Consider the following 24041-nt stretch of genomic DNA (forward strand, 5'->3'; position numbering starts at 1 on the left):
TTTACTGTATGTCCTCATGTGTTGCAGAAAAAGGAGTGGTGGTTTTCCTTGGTTTGATTTTGGTTTTCTTTTCTTTTTTATGAGAAAAACACAGATGTGCTTGCAGATTAAATGAAAGATCTGTAATTCACACAGAAATTCACACAGAAATTCTAGGTTGGAAGAGACCTTTAAGATCATCGAGTCCAGCCCATGTTCTAATACCTCAACTAGATCATGGCACCAAGTGCCACATCCAGTCTTTTTTTAAACTCTTCGAGGGATGGTGACTCCACGACCTCCCTGGGTAGATGATTCCAGTATTTGACTACTCTTTCTGTAAAATACTTCCTCCTTATTTCTAGCTTGCATCTCCCTTGGCGCAGCTTGAGACTGTGTCCTCTTGTTCTGTCGGTTGTTGCCCGGAGAAAGAGACCGAGCCCCAGCTCACCACAGTCACCCTTTAGGAAGTTGAAGAGGGTGATAAGGTCACCCCTGAGTCTCCTTTTCTCCAGGCTGAACAACCCCAGCTCCCTCAGTCGCTCTTCATACGGCTTGTGTTCCAAGCCCCTCACCAGCCTCGTTGCTCTCCTTTGGACACGCTCAAGCATCTCAACGTCCCTCCTAAAGTGAGGGGCCCAGAATTGGACGCAATACTCAAGGTGTGGCCTCACCAGTGCTGAGTACAGGGGAAGAATGACCTCCCTGCTCCTGCTGGCCACACCGTTCATGATACTGGCCAGGATGCCATTGGCCTTCTTGGCCACCTGGGCACACTGCTGGCTCATGTTCAGCCGATTGTCAACCAGCACCCCCAGGTCCCTTTCCTCCTGAGCACTGTCCAGCCACACCGTCCCCAGCTTATATCGTTGCAGGGGGTTATTGTGGCCAAAGTGCAGGACTGGGCACTTGGACTTATTGAACTTCATCCCATTGGATTCTGCCCATCCCTCCAACCGTTCCAAGTCCCTCTGCAAAGCCCTCCGTCCCTCTAACAGATCCACACACGCTCCCAGCTTAGTGTCATCTGCAAATTTGCTAATAAAGGACTCTAAACCCTCATCCATGTCATCAATAAAAACATTAAACAGAACTGGCCCCAGCACAGAACCCTGAGGAACACCACTGGTGACTGGCTGCCAGCTGGATGCAGCACCATTCACCAACACTCTCTGGGCCCAGCCATGCAGCCAGTTCCTGACCCAGCACAGAGCGCTCCTGTCCAAGCCACGGGCTGCCAGCTTGTCTAGGAGTATGCTGTGGGAGACAGTGTCAAAGGCCTTGCTGAAATCCAAGTAAACAACATCTACAGCCTTACCTGCATCGACTAGGCGGGTTACCAGGTCATAAAAGGTGACCAGGTTGGTTAAACATGACCTACCCCTCCTAAACCCATGCTGGCTGGGTCTGATACCCTGGCCATCCTGTAAATTTTGCGTGATGGCGCTTAATATAAACTGTTCCATTATTTTACCAGGTACTGAGGTCAGACTGACTGGTCTATAATTACCAGGATCTTCCTTTGCACCCTTTTTGTGAATGGGTGAATTGAAAGATTGTATTTAGTTCATTGGTGAAATACAGCTGTTAAAAAAGACAAAATGAGGCAAGAGTGGACCTCTAAAAGTAAAGAACCATTATCAAGGAAACAAAAAAGGGAAAACAATTAAATAATGATATTGGCAGTGGGTAATTGGTTGGATTTATTACAGTGTGTTTTACAATATGTGACAAAGGAGATGACACATTGGGATGCATATAACAACATTTTTCTTATGATGGTTAAAGGAGGTAAGATCATCCAGGGAAATTGAGAAGATATAGTATCCACTTAAGAAAATCAGGAACAGCTTTCATCATGTTGAATTTGTATTGGCAGCTAAACATCCACTGAGTGACGTCAAGGTGAACTGAGATGTTCAGCAGAGAGACAATGATGGAAGGCAGTTGAATGGCACGAAAATTTTGGGAGTCATGGTTGTGAGTAAGGTGTGTAAAACTACACTGTAGAGTAGAAGTTCAGTGACCAAGGGGATTGAGTAGCAGTGAATAGCCAGAGAAACAGAAAGATAATTATGTATCAGAGGGAGTAGTGAAGAAGGGAACCAACATGTAGATGGTGTGCAGGAGTAAGGGTGGGGTAGCAGTAAGGGTGGGGTAGCATCCCATGTTGGATTTGTCAGGAATAATCCTGAGACTCAGGATGGAATTTAAGTAGCATTCTCACATGGAATGTAGTGGAATTGACAAGGAGTGAAGGTGGAGGAGAAGGCAGTACTGGATGAAAAGGCAAGAGAGAGAGGAACATGGAGCTATTTGGGGAAAACTGGGTAATGCAAATAAGATTTCAAGATACATGAATTGCTGCTTCTGAAATTTGTATCTCTCTGTGCTGTGAGGATGCCATTGCTGGTGGAGAAGAAATATGAAGTTGCTGGTCGTAAGTGTGAAGTATTTGGCTGTAGTGAAACTAGGAGGCTAGAATGAGAGAATGAAAGGCATCTTTCTGTTGGATGGAAGAGAATTCTAGGGATGCTAGTGGCCAAAGAGAATTGCAGCAGAAAGAGGTATTGCATCATGAAAGATGTAATAGAAAAAGAAGAGGAAAGAGGGGTTTGAAGCAAATAGCAAACATTAATGGTAGAGGAGAAGGCCACTTGCTGAATGAAAAATTCTGTAACAATTCTCAATCCTCAGAGACAAATTTTCATAGAAGTACTGCAGCCTGTTTGAAGGACTCTTGGATATCAATTTGGACATTTTTATATTTCCATACCTTTTATAATAATCTCATTTATATTACATGAGACAGAAGGGATTAATTGATTCAAAGATGTTAATTGCAAGCAAAAAAAATTCTTTCATACTTAAAATAGTAATTTTTTAAATGTCTGTTAAAAAAGAAAGCTAATTTTAAAAATGACCCATGTTTGAAATTTAATCAGAAATTGCACTGTAGAATAGCAAGCAGCTTTTTCTCTAAAAGGTATTACAAGCTTTTTCTCTCTCTTTAGTGCTTAGGTACTTGATTGCTGCTCTGAAAGCTAACATGGAACACTGTTCTGTTAGTGTAAACCACTATAAACAATTTTTAAATTTTTTTCTGCTTTGCCAGTTTTTTGCTTGCATATGTGGGGGTTTTATTTGCTTGCTTATTTAGCTAGTCAAATATATAAAACTATTGTGAGAGAAAAGCAACATCAAAGAAGGAACTATGGAATTGAGATAAGAATATTGCATGAAAAGAAAATGAAATTTACTTGAGAATGCTCAGTTTATCACTGACATGCATGAGGAAAAAATATCACTTTTTCAACTGAGGCATAGTTCCATTTTCATTGTTCCATCTGAATTAATAAAACCAAATCCATAGTTTAAAAAAAGATGTAATTTTAAATAATATGCAGAGAGATAATATGGCATGATGGTTACAGTGTGTTTTTATCAGAAAGAAATCAAAGAATGTAGAAGAAAGAATAGCTTGGTATGTTACAAGAAGTTTAGTGAAAATGCTTTCATTTCCTAGAGAAATACACCCATCCTCTTAGAATTTACGCATGCTAGCTACTGTTTCTAGAAAGCAAATGGATTTATTATAAAACCATCTTTGATAACTCACTGCAAATTACACCATTTTGGCTCAAGGATTACTGAACCAGAAATGTTAATTTTATGCAGATTTTTGTGTATTTTCAGTCATATTTCACTCTATTTACTTTGTGCCTCTGTTAAGAAGTGATTTAAGCTTTGGGGACACTGAAAGAATATGAGAAATTTTATTGACTATATGGGAATAAGCTGAGAATAAGTCTGTCATAGTTGCCTTTTGAAGGCTACTTAGTAGCTTCTTTATAATTTTTTTTTCTGTTTATATTTTTGTTTATTGCCATTAAACCAAAAGCTACTTTTAAATTATATGAAACATCCAGGGTTGGCATAGATGAGTTTGAAGAAATCTGTGGGTTTTCAGTGGAGTTCTATTGTATCTTAGCTGAATCTTTAATGAGATTTTTGCAGAATATCATTGATCACATTTGATTGTTTTCTGGAAGACAAAGAAACCTTCAACAGCTGGGCAACTCTAAGAATGATCAATTTAACTTCTAGATAGGTGGTTTTTTTTTTGGTTCACAAAAGCCATATTTATGATAGTACAAAGGAGGAAAAATGTAAATTTGCTAGGATAAGATGAGATGGGTTAGATAAGTTATGAAAAGATACAGAAGAAAGTTCCTTTTACATCCTTGTGTGTTTTTCTCATGCAGTGTAAAAAATCCCCAAAGGAAGCCAACTGAAAAGTTTCCAAAAGCTATTTTTATTAGTAATATGTATCATTTTTATGGCCAAGATAGGTTATTTTCTCAAATGCAAAGTTTGACCATGCAGCCAAACATTCAGCTAGGGTTTCATTTTCAAACCTTTAGGCAAGTATTTAGCAATGCTGTTAAGAAGCTATCTTTCTAAAATGGTTTCCTGAAATATTTCTTGATGAATAAGCTTAAACAAGAAGAAATTGTTTCTGTGGTCAGCAATATTCTTAGAAGCTGAATGTTCTTCCTGGTGAATGAAGCATGGGCAGATAGGAAAGGCTTTCTCATAACTCTGCAATGGATCTGAGACATCTCTGGGACAAGCTGACCTGCTTGCTTCCTTGTTTTGCCTAAACCCTAAATATATAGTCAAATGTATCAGGTGGCTTTCCTCATTGCCTTCTGCATAAATGTTTTAGTTTTTTTTAATAGAAATGAAGTTTTTGAATCAATTGCGATTGACAAAACACTAGTTTTTCACCTTGCCTGGCTACATCACTATATGACTTCGCTTCTTAGACTGCTCTTTTCCATAACTTCCAAGCATTTTCTGACTAGGTATTTCATACTTGTGTTTTTATTTTCATTCACAATTGCATAATATAATGCATGATGCATTGAAGATTCCATAAATTTTAAAAATAATTATACACCAATTTTTTTCTACTCCCAGTTGTATAGGTTTTTCATTGCAATGTAGTTGCTCAAGAAAAACTACAGAATATTTGGGGAAAAAAAAAAGAGCCAAGTCTTTTATTTGTTCAGTAATTGCAAATAACTAGGTAAGCTTCTCAGTGAAATACTTGTGAGAGATTATTGACGGGTGTTGAACCACTGCTGGATGTGAGAGATAAATCCTGAAGACTTGTCACCCAGATAAAAGGCCTTAGTTGCAGCAGATGAGAATATAATGGTTGTAGAGGACAGTTAAATACAATTATAAGTCACATGTCCTGATTGTGGTAAGTAAGGTTAGGCTACTGAATTCATAACTGATTAATTAGGATTGAGAGTAAACAAGGAGTGTTTCAGGTCTGATAATTATACGTGTAGATGTCACTGAGTTAGAAAGTCACAGAGAAGAGGAAATCATGTAAGAGTGTAATCATGTAAACATGAAAACCTCAGATTTCACAAGTTAATCTTGTTTTGCATCAGTGTGCTCATTACTGAAACAGCATCCATTTCTACACCACAGGAAGTGGTATTGAAGAGCTGTCACATAAGCTGAAAGCCCTGGGATCATGTTTACAGAGACTTAAGGAAAGCATCTGATACAGCCTGCAACTGCCTGCTCAGGGAAAATATTGAGAAATTCCTGAATTCAGCGGACATATGTAGACCTCACAATTTTTAATTGATACACTAAACCCAGAATGTATGCTTAGATTTCTTTTGTGGATTGTAATTGATAGCAAAGGAGATAGGCTCCCTTCAGTAGAGGTGGCTGAAGGGGGGATGGGGAAGTAGACATTTGGAGAGTGTAACTCCTGCCTTGGGAACCTGTCTGCCTTGTCAGCTGTGATCACTGCTCTGAGATGTTGTCTGTTTCTGATGGGATCACTTCGAACAAAGACCCAGACAGCTTTGGTCAGTTGTGACTAAAAAGGAGATTTCTGGTTTGTTTGTTTGTTTTCATCTTGCAGCTTGGTAGCTGATACTTTTATCACCTTGAGCCTGGCCTATGATAACATGTCATCTTGGAAGGCTTTTATATTTGTTAAAAATTAAAAACATTTGCAATTGAATGTTGTCAGTGTGAGCTATTTTATTTTGCTGTAAGTATCTTAGGTGAAAAGACTAATTTAAAACTCAAGTAGCTGGTCTGGGACTTGCTTGTCAGGCATCTCTGCTGAGCTGTCCTGCCCTTCTGCCTCCTGTTTGAAATCAGCATAAATCTTGATTGTGGTTTTATGGTTGACTGTGTTCACACTAATAAATAAGTAATATTTTGCTATACATCTGTAAAACAGAGAAGGATTGATATAGCCGTCTTTGTAGGTCCCACTTTCCCCAAGGCCTGCCTTGATTTACTGCCTTTGCTTTAAAAAAAAAACTCTAGAAGATGTTAGGAATAAGAAGGAAGAAGAATGTCTTGGCTGGGACATTCAATCATTCAATATTTTGTTAAAAGAAAAGGGGGTGGGGGGGGGGCAGAATGTGAAAAGCATTATAATCTTGGGAAAGTGTCGGCTTACTGTGAAATATTGTGTCCCAGAAACAATGTGGGAAGTTAAAAAATTCCATCAGTTAGACATACTGTTATTTTTCTCATAGATGTGGCTTGGATTTCTAAGGTGAACAAATTGGGTAGGTCTGTCTTTTTCCTAGAACAAGTTTTATTGAGTGTTTTGGAACAGGAGAGCAGTTGTGAGATGCAGAGTTGCAGCCATGTGGCTCTGTTGTAGGTCATTCTTTTGTGGTAAACCATTCATGTGGCCACTGTCATCTTCACTTTCTGTATGGGTCCTCTTAAGTCCTCATACAGATTTTTGTACAAGGGATACTCATTGCTGATGCTCCTTCAGTCATGTACCTTTGCCCCCAGTCCCACCTTTTCCCAGTCCCTTCTCTGGTTTCCTTTTGTCTTCTGGCTCTCATTCGCTCTTGAGGACTGTGGCAATCTTGCAACCCCCCTGACATTTATCTGTTATTTTTTGGTTTTTTGATACATGCAACTGTGTCCTCTCTCACATGTGCTTCATGTTTTATGCCTGTCATCTCATTTTGCACACAAGTACAGTCAGCTGTAATTGCTTAACAAAAATATACGTGCTAATACAAAGCTAGGAGGAAAGTGCTTACATTGGTGGAGTTATATGTTAGAAAGCCTTTAAATAAGTTGCAGAAGCTAGTGGTTTACTGCAGAATTTGCTGAAGTAACTAAACCTTTAATAAATGTAAGGGCTGATGAACTTGTCAAATTTTGCATGGCACATGACTTGTTACTACATCATAGCGGGCACCTCTGCAACAAAAGGAGAAGGGTAAGAAGGAGATATGTAGATACACTTTGCCCTAATTATCTTGACATCTTTATCTTATGTTTCAGTGCTCTTCCTTTCCCTTCTTGAATCAAATTTTGTAATTGCGTACATTGGTTCTGTTGTTTCATGTCTTTCCAGCTAGAAACATTCTGATAACAATTTTTTTGCTAATGATTTGTTAGCAAGATTAGACATCTGTTAAAAATACTAAGAGGTCAGAGGCCAGAAACATTATTTTCTTTGAAAACTCCAATGAATGTTTGCCAGTATGCATAAAAACTTCTTTTCAACCTTCAATCATTTTAGAATATTTGATTTACTACTACAATTCAGGGTTATATTCCTTTGCAGAATAATATATGGAGGGCAAGCTTGCAGAGCTCAAAGTTAGGAAAACAATCTTTTACTGGTAAACTGAGCAAATTTCTTTTTAAAGACATAGAATTGCTGATGCAATCTTACTATCTCTTTCAGTCAAGCCTGGTTTTACATGAAATCCTAAAGTATTGAAGCTGGATAGAGTTGGGCAAAATTTGGTTTTTTGGTTTAATTTTTGTCATTAAAGGACAAATGATATCAGTTTTGGACATCTATATGTTTTCTATATGTGATGTTGCTGTTTTCCTTTCTCTACAGGACAGTTGAAAAAGGGGCAAAAACTGGTCAGAGTATAAGTACTTAGTTGAGAAGGCTCTATAGTGCATGGTGTAGAGTAAAAAAGTGATTTCATTCGGAAAAGACCCTGAAGAGCATCGAGTCCCACTATTTACAACCTTATATACAACCTTAACTCTGCTGAGGCCACTTCTAAACCATGTCCCCTAGTGCCAAAGTGGCATGTCTTTTAAATACATCCAGGCATGGTGACTCAACCACTTCTCTGGGAAGCCTGTTCCAATGCTTGACCATTCTTTCAGTGTGAAATTTTCCCTAATATACAATTTAAACCTCTCCTGGCACAACTTGGGACCAATTTAAGATGAGTTGTTTGATTCCTGAAGGACACAGTTTAAATTTTATTGATGGATTCACATATAAATGCTAAATAAAATCAGTATCTTTGACCATAGGAAAATAACACAAATTCTGACTGTTATGTGATTTGCTATCTATCTATAGGCATTTAGGGTTTTTGCTTGTAAAGCATAAAAGAAAAAGCATTTGTTGGACCCCAGATCTCATTCTATGTTTTAATTTGGATCCAACATGAAGGAAGAGGAAACAATTTCAGATTGAGGATGAAATGAAAGGATAAAACCCTACACTCTTACAATAAGTTGGGCAGCAGAGTGAAAAAAATGTTATTTTAATTTTTGTACATCAGTGTGACATTGCCTGGAAGGATGGGAATGTTATGGAGCCCAAGTGAAGTTTTTTCAATTTGTTTGAATTAGCTTAATATCGTAATGTATTCTTTCTGTCATTTTTTTAAAGTGTGAATATTAGCCATTTATGATGTTTTTGAAAGTGTCCGTGGTATTTCTTACACAAAAAATACACAGTTTTAATTGCTTGTTAATGTTTAATAAATACTACAGAAAATTTATTTCCTGATAGCCAATTTACATTTTATTCTTTACACATTTCTACATACTTGGAAAATTTTATGCTATTGGATGCACAAAATATGTTTTTCATATTAATAAACACTCCCATCAAAGACAAACAGTTGTAAACTGCAGTCTGTTCATAGACTTCAGGGTATACATAATTGGCTGGAAGTGACAGTAATTTCAAAACAATTACTATGGCTAAGTGTAGGCCATTGCATTCTGTGTTCAAATACTGTAAGAAGCATGTTGTTGGTATTTGGAGTCCCCCTTTGTTTGTTGAAGAGTCATTTGTGGAGGGAACGCCTCACGTGACTCCTCTTAATGACTGACCAAATCTGCACATCAAAATAAGCTTGCAATAATTATTAACATCATCACACAAAGATTCTCTAGCTTTTGAACCAAATTTAGAACAACTATTCTTAAGAATAAACAACATTAATTACTTCACTAGTTTGTGGCTCTTACTTACAAAATAACCCATTAAAAGAGTCTTAGTAAAGTGCATAGTTAAAAATTTAAAGATAAATTTACTGAGGATTCCTTTGCAAGCCTAAATCAGTCTGTGTGATTGCATTTTGTGATCACATTCTCCTTTTGTGATCATATTCTCTTTTTATTCTGTAGAAATGCATCTATTTTAATGCCTAGTTTGGATAAAAATCACTGAGCAGCTGCTCATTGTTTTGTCCTCTTACTGTCAGGGTGGGATTCTAGGTCTGATTTTGCTGCATGTTGTTCAACCTCTCATCTGAAAAGATATGCTTATATGCGTGAATTTTGTTTTGCTCATCACATCCATAAATAAAGGTCTTCAAGGTCACTTATTTGCCATTTTCTTCTCTGTGTTTTAATCCTCATTTTACAGAGGGGAAGATTAGATACAGTCATACTGGAAACCCTGAACTCTTGAATCCCTAATTTTACAACTATGTGAATTAGTTTTCTTTTACAAAAAGAGGGCAAATGAGAAGCATAATTACCTAGGTATTAAAAAAGGAATCAACCTGTCTCAAATTGTTTTTTTCTCTGTTTCTGTCTTTTCCTTTTTTCCCTTCCTGTGTTTCCACCTCCTGTCTTGGAATCTTAGCTGAGAGTCTTGTTTTAGGTTGGGAAGTGGGAAAAATTGATTTGACAAGACCATTTAAATTTAATTTGAGGTTCCTTCCCTATTAATAGAATTTTTAGATATTTTACTAAATAATGACCTAATAAATAAGAAGTGATCTCCATGCAAGAACAAATTGTGAACTTGAAGGTAATTTCAACCTTTCTTTAGGATTATCAGCAAAATAGGAATAATTAAAATAAAACATACATCGTTCCCGTACTTGAATTTTACAGTACCTAAATGGAACACAAACCTCACAATTGCACTTTGCTCTATTCTGTAAGCCATGAATTCTGACAGGGATTAAATTTGGCAAAAGTAAATTCTTTCAGTCCTTTTCAGTCCTTTCCAAAGTATGTACACTGTATTTTGGTAGTTTGAGAAACTAAAAACCTGCTTAGGGGAGTGTTGAGAACTGTCTTGGAATGTATTTTTATCTTAACTAGGCATAACTACCTTTGTTCAGTGCTAGTGGGAGTTTTCCAAGAGCTTTGATGCTATGTAAATCTGTACTGTATATTTAAACCTATGAAGAATTCAAATCTTGCATTCAAGCTCTTGTTATGAAAGCATATTTTAAAACTAAAATAACATTTTAAAAAGTCTGTTGGAAGCACTTAGCTACTGTACCTCCTAAAAATGTAGGGGTTTCTGTTGAGAATAATGAATAGCAGCAGAGCACAGAAAATGCTATGAAGAAATGTTTGTCCCATTTGTTTCATTTGTTATTTGATTCTTGACTGTAATTGATTTTGTAATGTTTTGTTTGTTTGGCAAACAGGTACATACAAAGTTCCACTGCAGACAAGCCCATGCTTCAGGCACTGACACTTCATGTTTGACATTTTCCTATGATGGTACTGTCCTTGCCAGCAGAGGAGGTAGGTGATTGAAAGAACCCTATGACTTGTTGAATGTAACACGTTTTCAATGAAATGAAATGGTTCATTAAACAAACCACATAGATCACATTAATTGTTTGATGTAGATGTTTGTGGTGGAGGTAAGGTAGTGAAATCAGATACTAGTGATTCAAATATGAAGTATTTCACAGTTTACTACTTTTATTTGATACACCATGCAATACTGTGTTCCTGAAAGAGAATTTTACTGCAATTAAGAAATATTTTAAGGCAACTTTGCTGATTGTATTACACAGTTCCTGATCTGTGTTCTCATCTAGCACTAATAATACACTGAAAGGAAATCATTAGCTTAATTAAAAATAAAAAAAGTCCAGTTTTGTTGCTTAGTTCTTCCGTGGAAGATAAGTGCCTCTCAATAACACTGTCTCTTCTCTGTAGGTGTTAATTCCTCATACACCTTTCTTAAGCAACATCATTTGCTATCCTCATTGGAATTTTTATCTAATCTGTTTTGAAAACCTCAAAAGTTGATGACTGGAATTGACTTTTCAAAATATACTTCAATGGCAAAAGAATTCAGAATGTCCACAGGACTGGGAAAACAGGCTTGCATTGTAAACTTCAGATAAAACTTTTATAAATGAGTCTTAGATAATAGAAGAAGACTTGAGAAGGCAGAGATGTATTTGAGGACTCATTAACTTCATTACTGGGAGAGGATGGTGTCTATTGAAGACAGCTTTTCCTGCAGAAATTTGTCTGCCCAGTACTTTGCAGGCAGGTGCAAGCATACAAGCCAAGCTGTCTGGATAGAAAACAGCTGTAACCAGAAGCTCTGTGTATGCATTAGCATTGCCCCAAGGCCAAATAAACAGGCCTAGGGAGAGGCAGTATACGTTAATGCTGGCTAACACTGTGCCTAACATATGTTTAGAACATCTGGTCAGTTTGGTACATAGACAGAATGAGATTACATACACAAAATACCAGAATGTAGGTATTCATAGATGAAAAAAGCTCTGAAGCAGTGGATGTGTTTCCTAGCCAAGTAGCTTGTATTTTCTTTGCATCCTCCCTATGCCCCTGTCCTGAAGGGTGTCTGACCCGGTGCGTGTCAGTACAGTGAAATGCAGTTGATATTGGGTGCGGCCTCACTGATTCTTTGTACATCTTGCCACATTTCAAAGATTCCAAATGTTGTTTCCCAGAACACATCTTTCAGAGTAAGGACTTTGTAGTCTTATCCTGGAAGCCCCTAGGCATATGGACACTAAGTTAAGTTTTGTAACTGCTGTCAAGTTTTATAACTGCTGTTCAGGGTCCTGAGTTGAACTGCTGTTCAGAGTTCTGCTGCCACATCATGAATGGGTTGTAAGTGGTGAGGTAAAAGCTCTCAAGCTTTTTTGTCCTTACTGAACCAGACTTTTGTTATGTGTGGACTTTGTCCTGCTTGGAAAATATGTGAACTGTGTGTCTTTCCATTCTGCACGAAGTAAAACACTGTGTCTGCCAGTGGTGATTGCCCCCAAAAACTTCACACAAACATATTTCAGGAAATTTAGGGAAAAACCTTGGTGTGCTTTTAAATATAACAGCAAACAAAGCTATTACTTAGTGAGGGTATTCACTACTGCTGTCTTGAAACCTCCATTTATGCAAATTCTCTTCTGTTTCACATTTATGAATCTAGATCACATAAATGACCTTTTCCTATTTTTATTGCCTGTGGCACTTTTACTTGCCTGCTCTTCCTCATCTGTCTCCAGTTTTTGTCTCGTGTTAAACAGACTTTCATTTACTCAGGTTTTATCTTCCACACACTGCACTAAGCTGTATAAAATGTTGATTGATTGTTTGCAGAATGTAAGACTGCACAGAACTTTGGCCACTCAATGTGGATAAAAGTGCTACCTTTGTCTAGTGTATTAGGAGAAAAAAAAGAGCTCTGTATGCACTATGCTAGAAAGTAAGGAGGATTCATACCTTATTTTGACTTGTTTGGTTAGTGCTTTAATATGAGTATTGCTTTGGATCTGTACCAACAAAAGCAGATGTGGATCCAGCATTTGTAGATTAACACACCTGCCAAGTGCTGAGGATCAAAGAGGGGATAGTTGTTTGGGGCATGGGAACTTTCATTGAAAGCCTGATGGACTTTGCTGCATCTGATGTAGATCTGTGTTGGATATGAGAAGATGAGGCATGGCTCAGCTGCAGGCACAAGGGAAAATAAAAACCTAAGGAGCTGCTTATGAAAGTTTCCAGTGCTATTCTTGTTGGATATTAGGTAGTAACTTGACAGAAACTTAAGAAAGTGATATTTCTGCATGCTTGAAACAATAAAGGGTAGTATTTGTGGAACATTTTCTTTGTTTAGCAGGGGAGAGATAAGAATTAGGTTTGGACTTGAGGTCTTACTGTAAAAAAATTTTAAAATTTTTTTTTGACTCTTGATATTTTTTGTTGGTCTTTTTTCTTTTTTAATTTCACTTGTATTTCTTTCTTCATTTTGAAATTGGTTTAAAACATAGAAACGTGTATGCTCAAGGGTTATGCAGCAGCATGTATAGAGACTGTTTTGTGTAGTGTAGTAACATATTGCTCTTCACAGTAAATCCAAACATTGGCATTTCAAAAATCAGATGGGTTTTTGTCAAGTAATATTCCTTAGAAGCTGAACACTGTTGTTCATGCTAACCATGGCAGAAATACATTTACTAGTTTTAATAGGCATAGTCAGGTAAGCGCAACACTCAGAGCTGAAATGGCATTATGAAAGTCTTCTGGTATCCTTCTTGCCGTATGTTTGTATGTACATTCCGTATGTTTAGAGCGGATGATGCACTTATTTGATCAGGCTGGTATGGATGCAGGTGATGCTGAGAAGCGTTCCAAATGTAGGTATATATTCCTCGATTTGTGACTTCCTTCACAGGATCTTTGGCTTTGGTGCTAATCTTTGATGCCTCCAAAGGTTGCTCTGTAGTTGTTGCAGCTCCTCCTGTAGAACCAGTACAGAATGCAGAAGCTGGTACCTTCTTCTGTAAGGTTGTCTCTCACAGATGTAGTGTAAGCTTTCCTAGAAAGGCTCAGAGTTGATAGATAAACATATTCTGGTAAGCTTGTTATGCTATGTGTTCCCAAAGCTGTAACTTTTTAGAATTCCCATTTCCTATGTTTCTTTGCCTCATTGATCTCTGTGAACAATTTCTGTCATCGAGCTTTGCTTTCAGCAGAGGACTCCCTCTTTTTAAACAGAGTGCTGCTGACTGTAGTCTTTGTGAATTCCTGGCAGCACTTTGCTTCTTTTGGGCCTATGCGCATTCATGTGCTTGTCTTCCTGGTCAGTATCTTCTGAAAAGAAAAGAAAAAAATCATATAAAATCTTTATAGTATTAGTGCTTCAGTCTTATTTTGACTAAAGGGCATTTGGAAAATTCCTATCTTTGCTCACCAAAGACTGTTTTTCTAGGAGCTAATTGTTACCTCTTGATAAATCCAGTGCTCAATACCATTGGCGTAAGAGTGTCTTGACCTGATTGTGTCAGTCTTGAGCCTGTTTATTGGTATACTTATTAAAATGGTGAAAAATAGCATTTGAAATGCTACTAAAAATGCTATAAAAGCTTTAAATAAGCCTGCCAGGCTTTGGAGAAGTCTGCCATCAAGAAAAAATATCGAATGATCTGAGTAGACTATTTTAATATTCATACTGAATTGCATAACTTCTGTTTATATGCTTTTGTTTAAGCATAACTATTTTTGTTCATGTATAAAGTAATTAAAAACAGATCACAACTGCTGCAGTTCTGTTAAAGCTGCCTTCTAAGCATTGATAGAAGGATCCTACTGGGAAAAATCCTTGGTGCTGAGGAAAGGCAAGATTCTGTGATCTTGGTGACAGTGATTTCAAATTGAAATGCAAATTAGATTTAGGAACCAATTAGCATTTGCACACTGGGAGTTTTAATTAGGAAAATTGAATTGGAGCAAATTGTTAATGATGGTAAAGTTTCACAGCATTAGCAAGTCAAGTCATTCTACTAGCGTTTTCCCCTCTCCAAATACTTACTTTTCTATTTCTAAACTATTTCAATTTAAGACAATGTTGTCTTGAAATCAACCCTAAATTTGAGTTCTGCTAGAGTCTTCTAATTTTTTTAACTATCCCATTACATTTTCTTGCTAGCAAAGGAGCTATAGCTACATGTCTGACTGCATTTCTCCTGCTAAAACCTGGCAGGACTACAGCTTGAAGATCATGTCAAGGCTCATTCCACTAGGAACAGAACAGCCTTGGCTGCTAGCCGTAGATCTGTCCCTATCCAAGAGATTTGCAAAGTGGCCAAATGCTGTCCTTTGCATACATTTATAAAGTGCTGGTGCTTTAGATGTAGCATCTCGATGATAAGGGTTTGTTTTTATTTTTTTTTTTTACTTGGGGGGTGGGAGGGAAAAGGGAGGGCTCATTTTACAAGACTAAATGCTTTGAAGTACTTGGGATGGAATCTACTGGGAAACAATAAGAAAACACATATTCCCAAAACAGGGACTCAACATTTTTCTTTCTTGTCATTTTTTAGCTTCCCAATGAACAGAAATATACTCTACTCTAGACATCATTTATTTAAGTTGTCCACTTCTTAAAAATATTTTGTAGTAAGCAGTTATCCTAGATTTTAATATAAACATACATGATGTACGAGGCCACACATTACTGCTTTCCCTGTAAAGGGCACTGCTGGCCTTGATTTCCTTTGTTACTTCTTTTAAAAACATTTTATTATCAAGGCCTCCTTTGAGCTCTTGAGCTCAAAGGCTATGAATCCACAAAATACTTGTAGATAACCAAATTACTTCCCTGCAAGATTTGTACTTTGGAAGGAAGCAGGTCTTGCCTCCTAGGTCAGAAAGATTTTGTAACTTTTTGTGTGGATATTTTTAAAGGGAATTGTTGTTTAAATGTCCTTCTTTTTACCCTTGAAAGTGCTGAGGCACTGCTGTCAAATGCTAGGATGTGTCTAGGTGCTTGAGTGAGGTACTTCAAAGCTCAAATTCTGTAGCTCATCTCATGCTGGAAATATGTGTTCCAGAAGGACAATCAGAGAGGAGATGTAGATGTCTCTGAGAACAGCTAATTAATCTCTTTTTTTTTTTACCCCTGTTCTCATTTTGTTAATATGTCATAACTTTTCAAAAAGGGATAAACAGCCTGACTTTTACTGGCCTGCAGTCACACCATGTTTATCAAACACAGATGAAAATTGCTACAAATCTCTTTTTGTAACCTTGATTTTGGCTTTTATAGCTAAAGGTAGCGTGGTGAAAATGTTTCATTACAGTATGTGTGGTTTCATTTGCTTCCCTTCACCCCCTTCCCTAAGGATTTGTGACTGATTCCAGGCCTCTTCTCCATACTGAGATAGCAGTTTGTTGCCTGCTAAAGGAGGGGGAAGACTTTCATGTGCTTTTCATGTTCTTCTTGATTGCATTTTCAGGACAGGTAAAAACCACACATATAAAACTTGTTTAGTTTTTGATCTAGACCATTCATGGCAACATTTTTAATTTCTTTAGATATCTTGAAATTTGCTCCTAGAAGCAAAACATCAATGCTCACAAACAAAGAATAAATTAGTGATTGAGGAATATGATTCCATTGTGAATAGTGGTTCTTGATAGGAGGGGTTACCACAATAGAATTGAGCCACTGAGGAGAAGTTTCTGGTATACTGCAGTGCCGCATATTGAGCTTCTCAACCTTGGACTGTCATAGTCACTTACCAAGGAAAAACTTACAAATTGTTCCCATTTTGGATGCTTCTATTATGTAATTTTGTTCTCCTTTTCTCTGAATTAGAGAGTGAAATTTTCTGATGTGTGTAAGTTCTTGACTTGAATTCTTTATTGCTAACCTTTGTCTCTTCTTTTTCATAGGAGATGATACTTTAAAGCTATGGGATATTAGACAATTTAAAAAACCTCTTAATTCAGCAGATGGACTGCCCAGCTTCTTTCCAATGTAAGTATTCTAATTTATTCCAATTAGCAGAAATAGCAGTATTTTTGCTGAAGGGTTCTGCTGTAGTTCTTATCCTCAGTTGTCACTAGGTCCACAGTTGTGCGGAGAGGACTGTACAAGGAGAACTGTGAAGTGACAATTCTCGTCCATTTTAGGGATTCACATTGCTTTAAAAGATCTTACTTTTGTGATATTTCAGCCTCATATGTCTTAAGTCTAATTAGATTAGTAAGATTTCAGGAGGAGGCCCTTATGTGTGTAATGAGATATAGATATAAATCTTATTCTTATTTAGTCTATAATTAATAAAAAAAAAGAGCTGAATGAAAAACTAGACATAACATGAAGGTACATGATATGAATTCAGGTTACAGTGTCAGAAATGCTGATTTTGTTTTGCTGCATAGTGCTAAGTATTGTTTTCAATATTTTTATTGGTCTGATCTGCATTTGTATTGCTGTAATGCAGCCAAATCCCCTAAGGACAGTTTGTAATTTTGAAATAAGATCTTAGAAAGACAAGTCATGGACAGCTCAATCTTAACTGCAATTTGTAACACAGAGGAAAAATAAACAGAAAAATATTTTTGGCCAGTGTATAAACACACCACCTTGCATCACTGAAGAATGTATCATCAGCAAAACCAGATTTCATGATTAGCACATTTTTTTACTTACGATGACAGTCAGATTTTAAAGTACTGGGGTTTTTTTGTGTTTCTTGTACTGAAAAGCTTGCAAGACTTTTGAGTGGAGGAGAATTTTGCTGGGAGGAGGATTTTTATTGAATCTACCAGTTTTGCACATCTTGTGCACAACTGTAATAACAATTGTAACAGATAACTCTAATTGATAACTACAGCGATAAGTGACGGCTCACAAAATACTTTTCAAGCTTTGTCTGGAAAGGACTAAAAAGTAGAAAAAATTGTTTTAGGGAGTGCAATTTATATCTAAGTTCTTGATATGTTAATTATTTATCTGCCCTGTGAGATTCTTTCTTTTCTTCAACAGGACAGATTGTTGTTTCAGTCCAGATGATAAGATCCTTGTCACAGGCACCTCTGTCAAGAAGGGTGGTGGCAGTGGGAAGCTGTTTTTCTTTTATCGTGATACCTTCCAGAAGCTGTATGAGATAGAAGTTACAGATGCGGTATGTATTTTAGTTTATTCATCGCTTCAAAATATGAATGAAATCATATTCATATGCTGCCTTTTCCTTATACAAGTCATTACCTACTAACATTATTCTGATTTTCCTATTCCATGATTAAGAGATAGGGCTAGAGAAATCTGAATAATTGTTTCAATTAAATAAAAAGAAATCCTAGGACAAGGTGTTTAAGCAGTAGAGCTTCCCTGCTCTGGTGTTAGCATTGCATTTCTCAAGAATTTCTGTGAACCCTTCTAGATCTGTGAAGTGGGACACAAATCCTAAAATATGTAGATGTTTGTTTGTTTACTTCACTAGTTATCATGATGAAATGGCTTATTGTGACAAAACTAGTTTTTGTCCATGAGACCAGATTAGTGGTTACTCTAGAATGTGTTTCTAGCTTGTCTAAATGCAACAATTTGCTACAAAAAGAAGTTGTTATTAAGAAATCCATCAAAAACACCATTCTCACCAGTTACTACAAACACCTACAGCTGTAAACCTTTATACAGAAGAGTCTGTTCATGGCTTGAACTGGCTACATATTCCCTTGTGCAGAAGGGTAAAGCTCAATACCATAGGTGAAAAAGTCCTTTTACTCTTGTGATACACAAGTAAACTTACGGGTGATAACAAACACCCATAAGGTGTGTTATTTCATCCATAGGAGTGGGTGAAATTACAACAGAATTGCCACTGATAAGTATGTCAATGTATGCTTATGTCCCTTTAGTTGCTGGAGTATTTCAGGTTATTGATTTTGTCACTTTGTTTCAAAATACCATTTTCTCCTTCTGCATATTTTTTAAGCAAGCACAACAGGTTTTCCTAGCACAGCAGACCAAACCTCTTTCTGCTGGATGGTGTTTTTACACCACCAGCTTTGTATTTTCTTTTCGAATCCTGCTTTCTCCATTAGTCCATCCCAAGGCAAAATGGGATCTGCTTACAGATGGATTTCTTACATCTATAGTTTGGTGGCAGCTGTCTCGGAAATTAAAAATGCTGAATTCTTACCAAAGCAGAAAACACATGTTTTTTCCTAGTGCAGAAGAACACCTGTTTTCATCTTAAACATATAATCTAAATAGAAAGGGGTTTTATATGACTTTGGAAGTTTTACTTACTACTAAATAATTTCACCAAATACAGCAGAAATTGGCTTTTATGTCTTTCTCCTGTGGAACATAACGAACCACAAACCAAGCTAAACTCATGAGAATTTCTAGGGGATTTTTATTTTCTGATAGAAGCCTTATAACCAAGTATTTATAACTTTTTTCTGAGAGAAAACATGAATGCCTCAGTATCTCTTCTGAAACTTCATGACAGAGAAAAGGAAAACAGCTACATACGATAAAGTGCAAGAAGTAGATTTTTTTTAGGAGCTCTCCTGCCTGTGGGCACCAAAACCAAAACAGTTTCATAATTCCATTCATAATGAATTTGAACTCCTTAGACCTGAGTGTTTGGAGGTGGTCATGATGGCTTCTCCTTTTGGTAATGGTCAGTAACAGTGTGCAGAAACTTCACTTAAGCTCTGAGGCTGCAAGAGGGAAAAGTTTGTCAATGGTGGATCCTGTATCTCCAAAACCATTTAAATATTGAGAAATACTGCTCAGCAGTCTTTTTTTTTTGCATTCAAAGAAATTTTTGTTTTCATTTGGTAACTTTGTCTTCTAAGTCTTGAAAATTAAGGGTCTGTTTACCTGCCAAGATATATCGTGCTACAGGGGAGTCCACAAAAGATTCCTTTGCTCTCAGTCTCTCTTAGAATCAACAGCTAAATTTCTGTTTTATGTTTAAAAATGCAAAAGAGACATGAAACGGAGACCCAACAGTAAGAAACTGTCAATAAACAATTTCATTGGGGCCACTAATACAGTAAAATTTTAAGTATGTGTACAAGTCTAAGCAGGTTCATAATTTTATACTATAAATTTGTATAGGTGCTGATATTTATATAGTACTTTTTAAGACTGTAGTAAATCACTTTGGTCTATAGAGCTTTAGTGCTGCTGGCTTTCTTCATTTGTAGTTATAAAATTTAAGACTGTCATTCTTCTGCTTTGCACAGTGGAAGTGAAAATAATGGAACTAAAAGGTGAAGAATTTAGACAAATACTGATCTTATGACATAATTTTCAGTGAGTCAGCACTACCAATACCTGTACAAGTCTGTCTAGCTTATACCTTTAACTCTACACATCTAAGGAAAACACAGTTTAGCATATCAATCTCAATCTAAAAGAAGAAAAATTCCTATAAGCGGTCGTACAAAATAAAAGCAGTATATTTTTTCAAGGTCTTTCTACTGTTTGTAGATTTTGGCCTTTTCATTAGTGTTCTTTACTTGTTCTTCTCAAATTACTGTGTTTAATGGAATATAAACGCATAAAGGCATGCTAAAAGCAAATGAATGTTCAAGAAGCTGGCTTTTATGTTCTGTAAGCAGTAAATGCTGTTTGTTGAAAAGATCATTGGTCTGTAAACTGGGAGATTAATATCTTGTGTGTAGTTTATCAAAGTATTTTTTTCAGCAGTGCAGTAGTTACTTTCTTTCTGCCGGCTGCTTTCCTAGTTTCCATTTTTTTCCTTATACTCTCAAAAATAGCAGTTAGCATTTATCATTAGTGTAATTAAAGATAAACACATAATGTTATGCAAGACTTTAGTTTGTTTTCTGCAATTAAGTGTTATACTTCTTTACATTTTCCATATTACCTAGTGCTGAAATACATAATTTTACTCTTTCTGTTTTGGGTTTTTTTAGGCATTACAGAGTTGAAGTTATGCTATGCTATATGTGTAATAAAAGCACAAGTGCACCAGTGTCTGTCTCTGCAAAGAGCCTGATGTGCTCTCATTTCTAATGAAATCATTTCAGTGAGATTTAGTCCATATTGCCAAAGAAAAAAGGCATCTTTAGTAACTTTTTGAAGGTAATAGTATAGAAGTTTAGTGGTAGAATGTATAAAATCAGAATAACAGAAAATCTACTGAGATTTTCTCAGTATAGTATAAACTATTCACGTGTTACTTTTTTAATTCCACAAGGATTTTTTAAAGGGAAATGCCAGCAAGCCTAGAAAATTGAAAAGCAGTAAGGGGCAGTAAACATTTTCTTAAACCTCCTTGGTAAATAGCCAGTGAAATTGGCCTGTGAGTGAACTTGGTGGGTAATGAGGAAATATTTAATGGGAATGTTTGACCAAAGCTGTTTGGCATTCCTTTCCATCATACCACACAAACCTTTTTTCACCTTTTCTTTCAAGTTTTCATGGGAAAATCCATTACTGTTTCAGAGCTGCTGGAGTGAAACTTGTGGTTTTACTAATGGGCTAACAGTCTGATTAGTTTCTGCTGTTGTGGCTGGGTACAGAATATTAATTTGCTTTTTTCCTCGTATATTAGTGTTTTGGGTTTTTTGTTTCTCAGCCACAATCTATGCTTAAACAGCTGTTTGAATAAAACATCAAACATCAAACACTTGTGAATGCCATCCCACCATATAGGCATTTGGACTTCTGTAGAATTCAAGCTCCTTAGATGAATAGCAATGCTTTTTGAAGAAAACTAATGTCAGAAGAGCTGGAGACCACAGGCTCTGTCTCTGGGCCAGTAGCTGGAGGAGGTGTGAACAGGACAAAGACAAAATTGTTGGTTCTTCTCTGACCATCATTTCTACTTCAGTGACTGCTGTTTTCGTGGTATCTTGATGCAGATAGTGGAATTTTGCAGTTAATAGCACACAGTGAATTCTTTCTTTCTTTCCCTGAGTTTATCAAGGAGAGAAATCACCCATTCTGCAGGTTATGGCAGGGTCCTTTACTTACTGCAGGTTACATCAAAATAACATCAGGGTTGGAACTCCTGCCTCTGTACTCTCATAAGAAAGCTGATGCTGTGTATGCAGTGCCCCAGCCTTGCTCTGGCTTGGTGTATACAAGTAAAATTGGAGATTTTGAGGGCTTTGTACTGTGACAGTGATCATGTTTACTAAACTGTAGAGAATTCTGTCTTTTTAATGGAATTTGAAAATATTCTGTTATGAATGTTTTCATAGTTTTTCTGTCTCTTTCTCTTCTATCTTGACAGTATTATTTATGAAAGGTTCTTCTGCTCCCTGTCAAATGTTCATAATAAAATAGGTTTATTAAACTTTATCAATTTGAGTATTAGAGGCTTATTTAATCTGAAATATTAATTGCGCACAGAGCCTTTCTTTACTCGGTTTACATGGTTAAAGAGACAAACTGATGGCAGGAAACAATACTGCCAGAATATGGGGGTACAGAGCTTAAGTCCAGAAACTCAGGGGCTGTTTCCCTTTCTTTTTGTCAGGTAGTGTGAGAGGCAGGAAGACTTGTAGCTGCTGTGGAATGAGGTCCCACCTTTGGGATATGCAGTCTGGAATGGAAGGGAGATTTCATTGCCAGATGAAGGCCAGGGAGGTCTTATTCCTAATTCTTGCTTTGGTTATGTAAGCATGAGATCTTCATGGGAACGAGTTAAAAATACCTATTGTATGGGAAAAAGAAATGGGTACACAACATTTCCCCCAGTGTCAGTTTAATTTTAAATAGCTGTGGATAGGCACTTGAATCACTCTCACATGTCTGTCATTCATTTGGCTACTTCCAGCAGATCACCCGGTAGTTATCCTTATTACAGACAAGATTGATCTTGGCAGGAGTAGAGTACTCATTTTCCCCATATGGAAGGGACAAGTATTACACCCCATTACTGCCAAGCAAGAATGGGCACTGAGAAAGAAAGAAAGAAAAAAAAAAAAAGAAAAAAAAAGAAAGAAAAAAAAAAAGAAAGAAAAAAAAAGTAGTTGTATAGTTGCAGGAATTGCTGATTTTTAATGTAAATTGAAGTAATAATTTAATATAAGAGTGAGCCAAGATTCTGAGTTTGTGTTCATTATAAAAATGAGATGCACAAGTTTTTTAAATATCCCACAGAATATTGTAGATAAGCAGCAGTCCAAAACTATAGATTTATGGTTGTTTTGGGAAACCTGTTTCTGTTAGGAGGACTCTGCAATATTTTCTTAGTTTCTCAAATATAAGCAAAAGTTAAATTATTAAATACTTCTGAAAATACCTCTAAGGGATGTTTCAGGAAGGTCTTCTGAGACAAGCTATAAATAAAGCTTCTTTTTAGATGAAATAATGAAAAGGAAAGAAAGAATAAGGAATATGAACCTTCCAGCATCCTTTATGTGTGGTTGCTTTAGGATTGCAGTATTTCTTTCCTTGACCTTAAACAATATCATTTACTATTTATAAGGTGCAGTAATATAGTAAAGGGCTTTTCCACTGTGGCCCATTTCACTGAGATTTAAAGCTTTTCTTTATTTAAGAAAAATAAATTCTTTTAACTTCTGCAAGAAATCATCATGCAACTTCTGTTTTGTTTCTGTTTTTAAAGCCATTTGTTTTATGTTTATGGAAAATCCATATTTTCCACAATATGTAAGTTAATACAATATTTAAGGCCCAGTAAATTTATGTGTTTTTTTAAGTGAACAAAAACACCCTCCAGTATATGAGGTGAATCACAAGAATGTGTTTTCTTTTATAGTGTGGTAACCTGTCAATTTTTATTTTCTGCTTCCATATATATAAGAACAATGTGGTCCTTCCTTTTGTGTATCCTGGAGCAGCATGTACTTTGTTTTAGGGGAGATGTCACTAGAGGTTTGAGGTATGCAAAGTAATAAACTGTGAGGGTTTTGTCCCTGTAACAGGGAGTGGGAGTGGACATGAAGGTTGTCTTCCTTAATTTTATGATATATGAAAGTGTGGCTGTAATTTTAACAGACCAAGTGTTTGACAATCCTGACATTGCAGTTACAAGGGAAACAGGTTGCCACCTTGATTAAGTTACTTTTTTATTCATGAAAAGAGTAAAATATTGTCCAGTGGCTCCATGCTCTTGTAAAAATATATTTTATAGTTGTACCTTGAAAGTTGAGTGGTAGAGCATTGTTATCCATGTTTTCTGTATTGAAATCCTTCTTTAAAATAATGGCCTCTGAAAATATTT

At 36.5% G+C, this 24041-nt stretch overlaps 1 protein-coding gene across 1 annotated transcript in view; it reads left to right on the plus strand.

Annotated features, from left to right (window-relative positions):
* WDR70 (WD repeat domain 70) overlaps nucleotides 1–24041 on the plus strand; it is a 126582-nt gene that overhangs the window by 80987 nt on the left and 21554 nt on the right. Inside the window, exons 11-13 of the mRNA XM_066568864.1 lie at nucleotides 10722–10821; nucleotides 16744–16828; nucleotides 17843–17981. Of these exons, the coding sequence (XP_066424961.1) occupies nucleotides 10722–10821; nucleotides 16744–16828; nucleotides 17843–17981 (324 nt within the window). The remainder of the gene's footprint in view (nucleotides 1–10721; nucleotides 10822–16743; nucleotides 16829–17842; nucleotides 17982–24041) is intronic.

The sequence above is a fragment of the Molothrus aeneus genome, chromosome Z (assembly GCF_037042795.1).
Source record: "Molothrus aeneus isolate 106 chromosome Z, BPBGC_Maene_1.0, whole genome shotgun sequence".
Taxonomy (NCBI): domain Eukaryota; kingdom Metazoa; phylum Chordata; class Aves; order Passeriformes; family Icteridae; genus Molothrus; species Molothrus aeneus.